We start from the raw sequence: 15438 nt of genomic DNA on the forward strand, positions 1-15438 counted from the left end.
TTATTTGAGGATTTAAGCATTTTAAATGGATAATTCAATAATAGAAGTTTCTAGAAGCTCTAGACCCTTCCAGACCTTGCTGGAATAACGTATTACTCAGTCAAACCTGATTAATCAACTCTAATTATCCTAAATTCGTGCAAAAATGTGTTTAAGTTATCTGCGTATGCCGACATATCGCAGCCTTAGAGGCGATATATCGCAGCACGGGAGATACGGAAAACAAATTGACTTCGCATGAACGAAATCACGAACACCCGGGATATAGGGTCATGCGATATATCGCCTGGTGGGCGATATATCGGCCCTAGGAGTGGTTTTTCGAAGTCCGAGGAATCTGAGCTTGATTCATCCCTTAACCTCTTGACTTGCCTCTGAACATTTTTGACCGAGTCTTAAGCATCTGTTGACCGAATATTCAAGTATTTTTCATTTAATATTCATTATTTTATTCAAGCCAAAAAGGAGATATTTTCATTCCTTGAACTCTATAAATAGGACCTAGTACCCAGCCATTTCTCTCATTCTTCAAGTTGTGTTCAGAGCCTTCAAGCTGCTAGAATTTCTATAGAGTGATACACTTGGGTTTTGGGGATAAAAGCTTTATTATCTTAAGCTTTATAAACACTTGGGTAGTGAGATAAAGTGTGTTTTCGATATTGAAGTGTAGATCGGTTCTAGTTCATCCAAGGTAATATTATTCATAAGTTCTATTCTTTATGATTCCTTAGTTTTCCTTAAGTTTCTTTCAAATCCTAACTTTTGTTTATGGTTTTGTGGTTAGGTGTTTAAGTTCATTAATCTAAGGTTCTTCTCGGTAAGTTTCCTCTTTGATGGTTTAGTTTCCTTTTCATCTCTTTTCTTTAGAAACTCACCATTCTTACTTTTGGTTTTAGGAGTGTTCATATCCCGCTCTTGTTCTTAAATATCCTAGTTTTGGTAAGGAAAACAGGATAGATTTTGTATGTTTATATGATATGTTATGCTTATGTTATGTTATGTTACATTTACATTATGTATAGTATGTTTATAGTCCTTGGGCACATGACTTGTCTAGTTAGCAAGCCTCAATAATTTATGGGCATATGACTTGCTTGGCTAGCAAGCCCCACAAATCTATGGGCACTACACCAAAAACTACTTTCCACAACACATAATTATAAGTCTTTTGAAAATGTATTATAATATATACTTTGTAAAAAGTAGAGTAATAGAAATAAAATATAAAAAAAACCAGCCTACCCCGATACCTTTTTTCCCATTGTCCTTCTCCTCTCTTTCTCTTCCCTTCGCCCTAGCCACCACTCCCGTAACCACCATCATCCTCAGCTCCGACCACCTAACCACCATCCTCCCAACCCTTTTTCTCCGAGCCAAGCTCCAAATCTCAGGCACTCGTGAACCGAACTCCCGAACCAAGTGACCCCAGGTGAGAGCCCACCTCTGCGTGCCTTCGACCCAGTGCGACTTCCGTTCGCGAGTCACCACGAGGCACGATTCTACACCCGTTCCGGTGTAGAGCCCTGAGTGTGCACCAAGCGAGGGCCTAGATTCCACAAGCCCAGGCGTGCCTCCCCTTAATACGAGGCCTCGTGTGTCTCCAAGAAAACTCTTGCATCGAGAGCTCCATCGCACCAAAAAAAAAAATCGGCCCCGACCCCAGCTTTGTGAGCTCCTGGAAGGTATTGAATTTTACCATTGATTGTTTTTTCTTGGGCAATAAGTCCATTATTTGTTCGTATATTTTATGAATATATGTAGAATATAAGTCTCCTTGGAATGGAATTCTGTTTCAGTGACCATTGTGTTCAGATTCTCAGTTTGAGATAAGAATCTGTAGTTACTGGGTTCTCTTATTTTATATTTGATATTAATCTTTTCAAAGTAAGTTTGATTAATATTTTATATGGTGTTGATTTTTTCTTTAGATAGTAACAAGTAGACGTTGAATAGATTCTGTATAGTTGATCCATTCTGTCTTTCTCGCCAATTAATTTTTTTTGGATTAATCTTTCAACCATTATTTATATATATATATATTTTATTGTTCATAGTTGAATTAAATGGAACAAATAGTTTTTTTTCCCTCATTTTTTAATTTCTTTTGGGTGATATAATGGACCTGTTGTTTCTTGAATGTGGATTCTGTTGCAGGAGTAGGTGGGAGTCCTAGAATTATCCAGGAGCTGTAGGAGAAGTCAAATTTTCCATGGGAAGTCTAGTAAACAGATATGGCTTTTGGGCCTTTGGTGAGGTATTGTTGCCCTGCAGAAAATGGATTTTGGAGTAAAGCAGTGGAGAATGCCTTTGGTGCTTACACACCATGTGGGGTTAACTCCTTAGTGGTGGCTGTTTCTCATCTGGTTCTTCTAGGCCTGTGCTTCTATCGAATATGGAGGATTAAGAAAGATGTTACAGTTCAACGGTTCTGTTTTAGGTCCAATCTTTATAATTATGCGTTGGCATGTTTGGCTGCTTATTCTGTTGTTGAGCCTCTGTTCAGATTGATAATGGGATTTTCAGTGCTGAATTTGGATGGGCTGCCTGGTCTTGCACCTTTTGAGGTATGTTTTTGTGATATGCCCTATATTTTTTCTACATATGAACTTTTCGGTCTTTCACCTTTCAACTTTAGAATTTTATTGATGCTTCATAGCTTTAATAGGTTTCCCCGAAAAAAGAGAGGAAAACGTGTAATATTTTGGATGTTGTTTTAGACAGTGTTCACACTTCACATAAGCTCATGTTTTGTTGTTGGGTTATGTTGAACATAATGTTCTTTTAGGCGATTCATTGAGTCTTTTTTCTTTTTATTTATTTCTTTGTCATGTAAAGTTTTAACTTCTCTGCAAATATGTACTGCAGCACTGATTTTTGTTCAATTCTTTGATTGTTGTTGTTTGTTGTTCTCTTAGACTTGTAAAATTGTAGTGACATGTAAACCTAAGAGGAATTATTGTCTTAAAACTTTTGATTGTTTGTCCTATATGTGAGACAAGAATTCTGTATCTAATTCATTTTGCATGTGAATTTATTTTTTCTGCTACTTAAGCTTCATTCGGCTACCTAATAAAATATCTAAAATGTACTTATCTCATAATGTCAGAGTATGAGATTATATATTAAATTGATATTCAAGGGCTTCTAAGGTTTGTTCAATGTGAGGTGAGGGATGTTATATGATGGTTTTGAAAATTTATAAGGAAGTGCTAAACTCTTGGAAGTTTGCTTGATTTATGGATTGAGTGAAGTACATATTTAGTTTCTAATTTGTATTTGTTTTGATATAGACATTTGAAAGTAAAGTGTTATGTAACTTATTGTTTGCAGAGGAGTTTCCTCATAGATGTAAAATTTTTTGGCTTTGAAGCTGATGTATCTAGAAGACACTTTATAATGGAATGGACATAGTTGTTGCACAAGCATGTATGGATACATCAGTAGATGCCATTAGTTCTCAATAAGATGTTCTAAGAGGATTAGGCCTTTGGTGGGGTTGAATCACATTGCAATGTGATAATAACTAGACTTAAATTTGTAAAAAAAAATGGAGTTTTATAATATCTTGATAATAATTATTTGATTTTTGTTGTTTCAAGTGGTCATAATTGTAATGGATGAGGTGAGGGTTTTAGAAATCTGTTTTTAATATTTTGGAAAAGTTTTGGTCTTCTCTTGGTAAGTTTCATTATCTCTCTCTAATAAAGAGTATAGGGCAAGGTAAGTTTTCTTTGGTATATTGTTTAATGAATAAAGCTCTATGGGTTTATTCTAAGTTTTAAATTAATGAATACAGTTTATTAGATCTGAAAAAGTTTATTTGCATTTTTTATTAGGTTTGCCGTGAGTTCCTCTTTTCTTTTTTAACATTGTATTTTTTTGGGAATTTTTTGTATGATTTTTGGTTGATAGCACAAACAAAATCTGGGGAAGAATTCTTTGTTGCCATTTTGATTTCTTTCTCTTTCTATTATATTGATATATATATATATACTCTTGTTTTATTGGGTTCTTTTTATGTGGCCCATGCTAATTTTTTTACTTTGTTGGAATGTAATCCAAAGTTGGAAAGTTATTGTAACAAAAAGTTAAGGTAAATGATATATAACAAAAAAAAAAAGTGTATGTTGATAACTAAATTACCCTGGTTATTAATATTTATGCTGGCTAAAATGATGAAGGGTAAATCATTTGGTGTATGCCCAAATATTTTCAAGGTGATATATTTTTGTTTGTTTTTTTTTTTTTTGAAAGGTTGGGTTTTGTTTCACTTGTTTTTCTTCTCTTGCTTTTTTTTTCTTCTTCAGATTTTTCTATTTATTTTGAGTATGGAGCTGCTATGTTTCTTGTTCTTGTCATATTCTCTTATGTCGTTCAGTGAACTTGGTGAGGACAAAAGCTTATTTTGTTTCCTATAAGAATAACTCTGTTGATGACTATCGCTTTGTTTACTTTATAGCTGGGTTTGCATCTATGATATGGAACTTGAAAAAGTATTGAATATAATAGTATTGAAAAAGTATTATAATACATCAAATAATAAAATAACATGTGGGAAAAAAAATTCTCGGTACCAAAATTGGCGGTACCAAAATTTTGGAGCCAAATTATCTTCTACTTTTTACTTTTTTATTTGCCTCTATTTTTTTATTTCCAAAGCTCTAAACAGTTTTCTAACACACTTCTGACCATCCCTCAAGCTATACCCAGTTAGGGTTTCAGTATCAGCCACCGTCTTCCTCTTCTTCTTCTAATAACAATGGTGATTCTGATCCTGAAACTTCTGATCTCAGTCATGGGGCGGTCGAGAAGGAGAAGGAAGAGGAGGTAAGTGGAGCTTCTATTCATCAGGAACTTGCGAGGTTGGAATTGAAGGAGAACGAGGAAGAGCCCATTCTGAAACTGGATTTGGGGGTAGTTCTGCTAAATCTGTTGCCTTTTATCGTTGCTTTGATATTATTTATGGAAGGTATGGTTTAGATCTTGTATGTTGTAGCTTTTGAGTTGTGATAAAAGCTGCTTCCTTTTGATTTAGTGCAAAGTTGGGACTACTTTCTTTTATGGTTTTCATGGCAAATCACCAAGTTTTGCTCTAATTTAAGCTGTTCCTGCATAATCAGGAGGCTATTTTTGTAAATTAAGTTCCTCTTTTTCTGTGCTTCGCACTCATTAAGGTTTCCTCATTCTCCTTTATACATGTATACTTATATATATGAGAGATGTATCACAATATAAATATACCCGAATGTATTTGATATATCTCTCGGTTGGTAATGATATGATTCTTTGAAAAAATAGGCTTTCCTGAATTTACAAGTTAATGTGGCATTGGTTTACAAACCGACACTCCTTTTTCTTTTTACATAATCCGGTTGAATCTTTGGTTAAGTTGGAAGTCTTTTTTTTTTTTGGAAATTAAGCAGATTATGGAGGAGCAATTGGGGCTGCTAAAAGTTGTTGTTGTGCAAGGGAAAAGACTGGTCATCCGGGATTTCAAGAGTAGTGATCCTTACGTTGTAGTCAAATTAGGCAATCAGGTGAGCTACAATCTTCTTTTGATTCGTTCCCAACTTGGTACACTTTTTCAGTCCTATGATGTTGATATTCCTCGCCAATCTTGGCTGAACTCCACTGATTCTTGATTCTTTTGGGAGATGACAGCACAAGGGGCCTACATTTTTTATCGTTCTTTTACTCTGCCCTCAACCTGGCTTTAGATTTTTTTTTAAAATTTTATTATTATTTATATATTTGAGTACCTAAAATGGCATTTTTTATTCATAGTTGGTGTTTAAAAATACTTGGGACCTTGGTCTTCTTTACCTTGCCTTGATGAGATTGTAACAATCCTCTAGACTCTTAAGCACAAGAATTACTTAAACGTTTGTTTACTTCTGTATTTATTTTAATCTTTATTTTTGTAACAGACAGCAAAAACAAAGGTCATAAATAGTTGCCTTAATCCAGTCTGGAATGGAGAACTGACTTTCTCTCTCAAAGAACCTAATGGAGTTTTGAATTTGGTATGTTCCCAAGATTTTGAATTTGTAGCTATCCAAATCTGTCACATAGTTTCAATTTCAAGATATAATTTAGTTTGGCACTCATCTCTGCTATGTTAAATCCTAAAATTGTATTTTGTTTAGCCATTCTGAAGTTGCATATTGTTCAAGTCTTTACATAACTATGTTTTAGATGGACGTCAATTGTGTACAAACTTATTTTTCTTGCGTTCATTAGTCTGAACTTAAAGTATTACAACTTTCTAATTGATAGCACAGCTCCAAAACCTTTATTTATTGTCCCTATATTCTTTTCTCACTGAATATGGGAGCTTCAGCTCTAACTTGTGAGTTTATGTAGCAAATGTTTCACCTTTTCCTTCCTCAAGCCAATTATTGGCATTTGGCCTTTATCAATAGTTTCAGTTTGCATCTATTTTTTTAATCTTCTTCTTATGTATTCCTTTGAAGACATAATTAAGACTAGTATGTTATATGACCAAAGTGCTTTCTCCCCTTAGGAAGTGTTTGATAAAGACCTCTTGAAGACAGATGACAAAATGGGACATGCACAACTCAGCCTTCAACCACTTGTCGCTGCTGCTAGACTCAGGCAGATTCTGCAGAACTTCAATGGTGAGATGGTGTTAAGGAAGGTTGTCCCAGATAGTGACAACTGTTTGGTCAGAGAAAGCTCCATCACTTGTGTCAATGGTAATGTTGAGAAAGCTCCATATTTCTTCTCTAGTTGTGAATGTTCTTGCTTGCTCATTTGGAAAGCAATTTTGTTCCATAATTAGAAGTTTCTACCAGTGCAATTTATTGGCTTGATTGCTTCTAGGGTACTAGGATTTTCTGAGGTCCATTTTTAAAAAAAAAATATATGGATGTGGGTTATCTTGATACTAAATGGTATATACTATATTTTGTGAACTTGTATAATTATTAATATTTATGTCATAGTAAGGTTTTCTAGTTAAAAGTATATTTTAAGTCAGATTTTTCAATACTTGCTTCAGTACTTTTAATTTGTTTTTGTCTCTCTTCATAGTTTGATGCTGCAAAATTAAGAAAGCTAAGACCAAGTTTCAAGCAGAATGAGGGCTCTGTTACTGCTGACAATGCTTCTATCATAAGGTTCCCACCTCTCTCTTTCCCCCCGCCGCCAATGCTGAAAAAAAAATTACTAACTTAGTGTGGTAATGCAATCAGATATATTGTTTCCTGTGCCTTCTGTTTAGAGGCTTGTACTATCTAAATACTCATTTACTTTCTTGTACATTTAAGCAACTGGTGTGCAACACTTATTGTAGTTTATGCTACAACAAAACTGGTTTATTTTCTGTGGGCAGCCTTTTTCTTATTTTTATGTGTGTGTGACTAGGGTTTAAGATTTTAACTTGCCTTAATATTGTTTGGTTTTTATCATGAATAGTGATGGTGCAGCTGCATTAGTCCTAGTGAGTGGAGAGAAGGAACTTCAACTTGGATTGCAAGTAATTGCAAAGATTAAGGGCTATGCTGATGCAGCTCAGGTACTCCAATGAATTGGCTTCCTAGTTCTATTTTACTGTTGCTGAAACATAGCTCAAAGAAGATTATCTTCGCAGGCACCTGAATTCTTTACAACTGCTCCAGCCCTTGTGATACCAAAAGCTATTTCAAATGCTGGTTTAGATGCTTCTCAGATTGATTACTATGAAATAAATGAAGCGTTTTCTGTAAGATTTTAGTACTTGTAATCCCTATACTGTTCCTGATTTAGTTAGCATTTTTTTTCATTCATTTATATTTGTCCTTCTTCTCTCTAGGTTGTAGCTCTAGCCAATCAAAAGCTGCTTGGTCTTAATCCTGTGAGTTTGGAGAAAACTAGATAATTTCTTTCAAGTTGATTTACTCTTAAGTCTGAAATGTATGCTATTTTAAATGTGATCACTCTTCCATTTTCTGCAATATGTATAGTCATTCATCTGTCCACAATGCATTTCAGCTTTGCTCCATTTTGTCACTATCCTTATCTACATTTTTTTACTCTTCCAATTTCCAAATATCTCAGGAAAGCCTTAACGTACATGGTGGGGCTGTATCATTGGGACACCCATTAGGATGCAGTGGAGCTCGTATCTTGCTCACATTATTAGGGGTAATCTATAAGCTTCCCTTCTCTTGCAATGCATTCCTAATTTGACATTCTAATATCATTTATATAGTTCTCTGGTTTTGTTTACATGTTTTCTTAATGATCTAAAGTCATAGTTAAGGGTCATATCTAAGCTTATGCTTTCTACATATACTCATGTGAAGTGATCTCGTGTTTGTCATTTATTCTTTTAAATTTCTGTTGAGAGTTTAGATGTGGAATAAAAGAGACATTGGTAACTATGCTCTCTCTGATATATTTTACTTGGAATTTCTGAAATAAGAATAATGTTGTTGCAGGTATTGAGACATAAAAAGGGAAAGTACGGGGTTGGTGCCATATAATGATATTAGTATAAAGAAGACGTCACACAAAGGTTCAGCTTATTCAATTTCAATACAAAGAGCAGAGTACTTCAAGCCGGCTTGACCAAGTACTCCTCTTAAATTAAAATTTTAAGTTATCTTTGTTTTATGGATATTAGTTTAAGATCAAGTTTTTTTATAGACTATTCTTCTAACTGTGTTAAGAGTAAATTACACTGATAGTTGTTTTTCAGAGGATGAAAAGTTCTCTAAGAATCTTAACAAAGGAAAACCAAAGAGAATGGCATATACCTCATTCTATAATACAATATTTTTTAGAGATTAGACTTTAAGAAAGAGAGAACTAGCTTTGTGAGAGATTTTCTTCAGGACTTCTATTATGTGTGAACTGTTATAATTTGAGTGTGCTAGTTCTTCTCAACTGTGTATAGGGTGTAATCTCAAATTGTTGATGCTTAATAAAGACTTATGGTGTAATCTCAGATTCTTGTGCATTATTACATTTGATTCTTCTTACTGTGTTACTGTTATTCTTGTGAGCTAGTTTTGCTAATATATGTTTGCCTAAAGTTTACAAGCAAGTAATAGTATAAATATATTATATAGTAATAGTATACATATAAATATATATTATATAGTAATAGTATAAATATATAATAAAATCTTTTTTTTTTGTATTTTATAGTAATAGTATTGAATGGTTGGAGTTAGATATCATTAATAATTAATATACATTTATGAATAATATGATTTTTAGCTATTATGCTTTTTAGTTATTCGCTGAGTGATTTTCTTATTACTTTACACAGGTTGTTCATGAGGAATTTGGTATTCTTGAAGGTTTAATGACAACTGTTCATGCAGCTACAGGTTTGTTTTTCACTTTATTTGTTTCTATAATAGGAGAATAGTTTACAAGTTGGTTACTTGACTCTTGTTTCTAATGTTCAGCAACACAGAAGACTGTTGATGGCACATCAATGAAGGATTGGAGAGGAGGCCGTGGAGCTAGACAAAATATCATTCCTAGTTCTACTGGTGCTGCAAAGGTAGTGAAATCTAAATTCATAGGGAAATCTAAAAACAATGCTGGTTTTAATGTGGTTATACACAAATTTTGTCATTTTGTATGTGAAGTTTAGAGATAATGTAAGGAAATACTGCTCCTTCTGTTGATCCTAAAGCTCCATAATTCATATTTCAAGATGTAACTTTGGTTATGGTATTTATTTTTATTGAATAACTTTTATTTGAGTCCCAATTGTGCCTTGTTGATATGCTTGACCACTTTCACATCAATAGAATAATGCCAAAAACTTCCCCCTTTCATACAAAAAAATAGAGAATAGAACTAATCCAACAAAAAAACATAAATATATACATATAGATATATATATATATATATACAGCTTGATTCATAGAGAGAGAATGCTGAGAGAGTGAGCCAACTAGCCTAACAAAATTTCTATATATAACATAAAAACTGAATAAACTACACACACATACAAAAAATGCTTGTAAATATACAGTAGCATATGTAGACAAGCTTTTAGATTTAGTTCTTTTCATTGCCTCATTTTGTTGGAACTTTTTAAGTCTTGGTCAACACTATCATAACATCTATAAGTGTAAATAGACTTCTTAACAAAACATTCTATAGCCATTAAGATTTTGGTTTGAGCAAGTGTTGATGGGCTGTACTTGAAGAATATATAATAGCTATTTTTGGCCAGCCATTATGTTGCTATTGCCAAGTCACACAATTATCTTGCCATATTTTACATTTCAGGTTCTCAATGAAGCTTATTAGCATTCATGTATTTTCTCAATCTATGTACGCTCTTTAGTGTTTCTGGCTTGTAAGTGAATTTACTTGCACCTGATTCTTAAATTTTATTTTATTCTGTTTTAGCTACATGATTTTGATACGTGCATTGCAAAAAATGAAGAAGCTATTCAAATTGATCCTCACTTTGCTGAGTGTTATGGAAACATGGCAAATGCTTGGAAGGTAATCTTTAGTATCTTTTATGGTTCCACTGTCAAGTATTTAGCCTACAAGCATCTAATAGACCATTACTATGTTTCTGCTGCAGGAGAAGGGCAACATTGATGTTGCAATCCGCTACTATTTAATTGCTATTGAGGTTTGTTACAGCCATCAATCTAGTCCATAAGTGGGGTTTTTTTTGTGATGTGTTTGCAATATATACTTTTGAGTTCAAATTATATTTTATGTTTTTGGCTTACAGTTATTAGTTAACTCCTGATATATTCTTTCCACTGGTGGGGGTGTTTATGTTAATTAAAAGTGTTAATAATCAATTTTTTAGCTGATGTAAGTTGGTGCTTGCTTAAATTATTACTTTAGTGTTGATAAATTCCAGTGAAACTTAACCAAATGGCTAGAGCAAACACTCCAACTAGGTTGTTTTGAAGTATTGGGTAGAGTCAATTCGATGGGAAGGTTTTGGTTGTTATATTAGCTAATCTCACTCCTAGTACTAGGAATCTTACACCCAGTGGCGGAGCCAAATTTGTTTATTCGTGGGGGCAGCCATTGAACGGGCAGCCATTGAACGTGTATGTTTCTAATCTTTGTTTAACCTCTGTGTAGCCCCTCTCTTGTTTGTGCTTTTATCCAAGAGACAAGATGGCTACTCAAGAACATTTATTGCATTTTTTTTATTCTTAAACATATAATTTAGACGGTTGAAACCTTTACTGCACTGTTTTATAGTTAATTTTATTATAATGTTTCAGTCAGTTCTATGTATTAACAACCATTCAGATCAATCACATTTTAGGACCAAAATAAATAAATAAATAGTCAATTGAACAGAGGGAAAAAATCTAGTGATGGTTAAATATAGAAGTGGCTGTTAGACAAAATAATGCGAAAGACTTTGCACTTGATCATGCTATACATCTATTGCTCGTTGGTATGTTTGCCAAGTGTTTGTGTATTGGTTCTGGTTTAGTTTTCTCACCACAATCACTTGAGTAGACAATGAGGGACTGCTTTTGAGTACTGCCCTTGGGGTATGTTCATTTCTTCATTTATTGATTCTTTATGTTATTTTTCTTCTATTTCTTATTTTAAAGTGTTATTTGTTTCATTTGGAAAAACAGGGGAGGCAGTATTTTTGGGTTTTCAGCACTACATTTTGGCCCTTAGAACTGCAGTGATGATCCCTTCTTTCCTTGTTCCTTACATGGGTGGTACTGATGTGAGCTCATTTTTCATAAAAGACCAATATTTCTTTTTAAGCAAGAAATTAATATAGTTTGTGAGCGGATCCTTTAATGTTTCCTCATACTAATTTTGCTCATCCTCTTTTCTTTACTAAAGTGATAAAGTCAAGTTTTTGGAGTTGTTTATGTATCAAAGTTGAAACTTTGTTAATGATTTTATGAACCATCTTTGAAAAATAAAATTTCATCAGGGTGATAAAGTCAGAGTAGTACAGACTCTACTGTTTGTTGAAGGAATTAACACACTTCTTCAAACTCTCTTTGGAACCAGACTGCCTACTGTTATTGGAGGGTCTTATGCATTGGCTTTAAGGTCTGTTAACTATTTTTTGCACTTTGGAATTGGCATAAATGGGAATCTTCAATTTGTTGTGTTTTGATTATTTAAAAATTTGCCAAGAGTTTCTTTTCTTGATAGGCTTGTTTGATTTTTCTATAAATTTTTTGGTTTACCTTGTTCTTTCTATTGATCTTTTTTTTCTTTATGCTCTAGGCGGTGTGTTTTTCTTTAATGGGCATTGGCAGCTCATTTCATGCACAAGAAACTGTTGTGAGTGGGTAATTGGAGAGTCGAGTGTGGTAAATACTGTTCTTTTCCTGTGTACTGTGTTATGTTTGGGGTCATTTGGGACATGTTACTTTCTGATTCTTTTGAGATCTGCATGTAAAAGCCTCAACTTATCTGTTTGCATACATTTGTTGAAAACATCAGGTTCTGACCTTCGGGTACTGTGTGACTTCAGGCCATCAACTATAGAGGTTAACATAACAATAAAACTTTTACTTGTGTTGCTTTTCTCGACAGTGGAGTTTTGTTGTCTCAATTCACGTTTTGGTGGCATGATAGACATGGAATCTGTTGAGGACGTGGCTAATATTTCTAATGTGTCTGGGATTACTACCTATTCTTTGCAACTGTACAGTCATTGCTGACCACTGGACCATCTCCCTGCAACTGTACAGTCATTGCAACTGTTGTTTATTTCTTTGTGTTGAAAGTAGTAACTTTTAACTATGTTGAATATTTAAGACTCCTTGAATACTTAAAGAACATTTTGTTGTTGATGACAGTGTTGAATGTTTTAAACTAATTTGTGGATTGTTAATACAATGTTGAATGTTCTTACTTTTTGTTATTTGAAAATCAAGTTCATTTGATGATGCTAGTATATATTAGAAAGCTAATTTTAATTATATAAAAAAATTAAAATATAATAGAATAAATTAGTGTTATATAAATAAAATATATAATAAGAATTTAAACTTATCTAAATATTAAAATAATACAAAAATTGTGTTATAATATCTTTTACAATAACACTTTTTATGCAAAGAATTGTGTTATGCAAACTTCATTATATAACACAAATAATGTGTTATACTAAAGTGTGGTATAACAGAAAAAATGTGTTATACTAAAGTATAGTTAACACAAAAAATGTGTTATACTAAAGTGTAGTATAACACAAAAAAAGTGTTATACTAAAGTGCAGTATAACACAAATTTATAAGTATTGAAATGTGTTATATAATCGACTATAAATAACATAATTAAACACTTATCTATATATTAAAATAACACAGAAAATGTGTTATCGTTGACAGTATAATAACACATCTGTATAACAATGCTAAAGTGTTATGTAAAGTACCCTGATCTACGATAACATAGTCGGTCTTAACACATCATAAAGTGTTATGGTATGTTTTGATAACAAATTTTCGGTGTTATTAAAAGCATTTTTTCTTGTAGTGGGGCATATTACTTGCTTAGTTAACTAGCCCCAAGAAGTATGATGGCCATTGTGGTCTTATATGATATATGTTCTATAGTATATGTTTATGATATAGTCTTATGTATATGATTTATGTTATATGTTGTTAGTAGATTTTCCTTGCTGGGCATTAGGCTCACTCCTTTATTTTTTTTAGTGTGATGCAGGAAACTAGATACGGAGGCGGAAGGATTCTTGGTGGCTTGACTTGTGTGTTGAGGATGAATGGAATGAATGGGCTGCGTGTCGATCGAGGATGACGTTTATTTTAGTTTTTGAATTATGTTTTCTTTTGTATTTCCGCATTTAGTTTTGAACAAATGATTTAAAGTCATGTTTTATGTTTTATTAAACAATGGGTACCCATATACATTTTATTTTATATTGTAATTTGCTCGACATTTATTTTGAAGTTTTAATAAAGTTATGATTATTTCTTATGTATGTTTTCTTCAAAGTAGTAGCTATGTCTAGTAGTTTTAATGGTCCAAGGACGGTTTTTCTCATGAAACCATAAATTGATTAAAGCGGAATCTGGTCTTATGTACTGTAAAGTGTATAAGAGAAATTTTAGTATAGAATCTCTAAGAGAACTTTATTGAATATAGCTATCATAAAATATTAGCTATATGAGTATGCCATAGTTTAATCCGAGTACACTATATTAATTATAGTAACCGTGAAGGGAAAAGCGGATAACGGAGTTAAAAGATCCAGTTGGGAGCTAAGGACTCAAAGTAAGTTAGCCTTGTACTTTCTTTCCTACAACATGAATATACTAGTGTATGCTTGTAGTAGTATATTACACTTGTTTTGTTTGGGTCATTAATTCCAGGGTATGCTTAATGCCTACTCTAGAAATGCTTTGGCATTCTGCGGCTAGATGGTAAGAAGGTTCGGGTTGGAGCCAGAACCCTAACGTAAAATAGTCCGGGTTGGAGCCAGGACATGGTAAGTATATAGTCCGGGTTAGAGCCAGGACATGGTAAGCATATAGTCCGGGTTGAAGCCAGGACAATGGCAATATAGTCTGGGTTGGAGCCAGGGCAATGGTAATATGGTCCAGATTGGAGACAGGACTGTAACGACCCGGATTTTCAAGACTCGATAAGGCGGAAATATAAATGTTTTCATTTAACAAAATGTCTCAAAAACCCGTATAAGAATTTTTTTTTTAAAAAGTCGTATGGCCATACTTAACATTTAGTTACAAACATATTTTATAAAGAGTAGAGTGAGCCTAGTTTAAAAAAATTACACAACATTTCCAAAAATAAAATGGCTTCCCAAAAGGTCGGTCCACATGTACATTTGCAAGGAAGACTCTAGCGCTCACTGCTCTGCCTTGCCCTTGCTCTTACCTACAACATGAAACAACTAGGTAAGCGAAAACGCTTAGTAAGATTAACTTTCAAACAAAATCATGTGGAGAATTAGGGTTTCGGACCCATCAGGACCCTACACAATCAATTTCAAGAACGCTAAAGCGTCCTGGCAAACTTATGGTCATGCATGATAACCAATGATAAATTATATTCATAACTAGATAAAATCCTGCACTCAGAAAATCCCAGAACAAGCAGATATATTATATCACAACTATATCTTATCAACAATTATATCCCTGCACTCAGAAAATCCTAGAACAAGCAGATACATTATATCACAACTATATCTTATCAATAATTATAACCCTGCACTCAGAACATCCCAGAGCAAGCAGATATATTATATCACAATATAATTCGAGACCAACGCTCTACAATTTCCATCAATTCAGGTGTAACGCGCCCTCCAACATAATTGCTAATTTGTAAAAGAGAATCGAGTCTCCACACTAAGATCTAGCCAATAAATATCCTCATCAATGGTAACTATCGTGTTACCTAGAGCATCGTTACTTATCCAAGAGTGTAATCCAATTTACACAGTTTTACGGA

At 33.5% G+C, this 15438-nt stretch overlaps 1 protein-coding gene and 1 long non-coding RNA gene across 2 annotated transcripts; both read left to right on the top strand.

Annotated features, from left to right (window-relative positions):
- The first annotated feature begins 6629 nt into the window (after positions 1–6629).
- Positions 6630–9644, top strand: LOC133824622 (acetyl-CoA acetyltransferase 1-like). Its single transcript, XM_062257569.1, has 11 exons — positions 6630–6716; positions 7054–7139; positions 7438–7537; positions 7613–7723; positions 7814–7855; positions 8059–8145; positions 8442–8464; positions 8952–9003; positions 9278–9338; positions 9420–9517; positions 9606–9644. Exons 1-11 carry the CDS (start codon positions 6714–6716, stop codon positions 9642–9644), a joined length of 702 nt encoding a protein of 233 aa, XP_062113553.1. The 5' UTR covers positions 6630–6713.
- Positions 9645–10168: 524 nt separating this feature from the next.
- Positions 10169–10618, top strand: LOC133821243 (uncharacterized). The gene is made up of 3 exons (XR_009887403.1): positions 10169–10257; positions 10381–10479; positions 10565–10618. It is a non-coding gene; the product is annotated as an uncharacterized LOC133821243 (long non-coding RNA).
- The last annotated feature ends 4820 nt before the right edge of the window (positions 10619–15438 follow it).

Source organism: Humulus lupulus, chromosome 3, assembly GCF_963169125.1.
Source record: "Humulus lupulus chromosome 3, drHumLupu1.1, whole genome shotgun sequence".
NCBI classification, from domain to species: Eukaryota; Viridiplantae; Streptophyta; class Magnoliopsida; order Rosales; family Cannabaceae; genus Humulus; species Humulus lupulus.

Bases quoted from the DNA above. Each gene is read 5' to 3' on its own strand.
- LOC133824622 (XM_062257569.1), top strand. The intron at 7,538-7,612 runs GTACTCCAATGA...TTATCTTCGCAG, and splicing joins GCTATGCTGATGCAGCTCAG to GCACCTGAATTCTTTACAAC. The intron at 9,518-9,605 runs GTAGTGAAATCT...TTGTATGTGAAG, and splicing joins GTTCTACTGGTGCTGCAAAG to TTTAGAGATAATGTAAGGAA.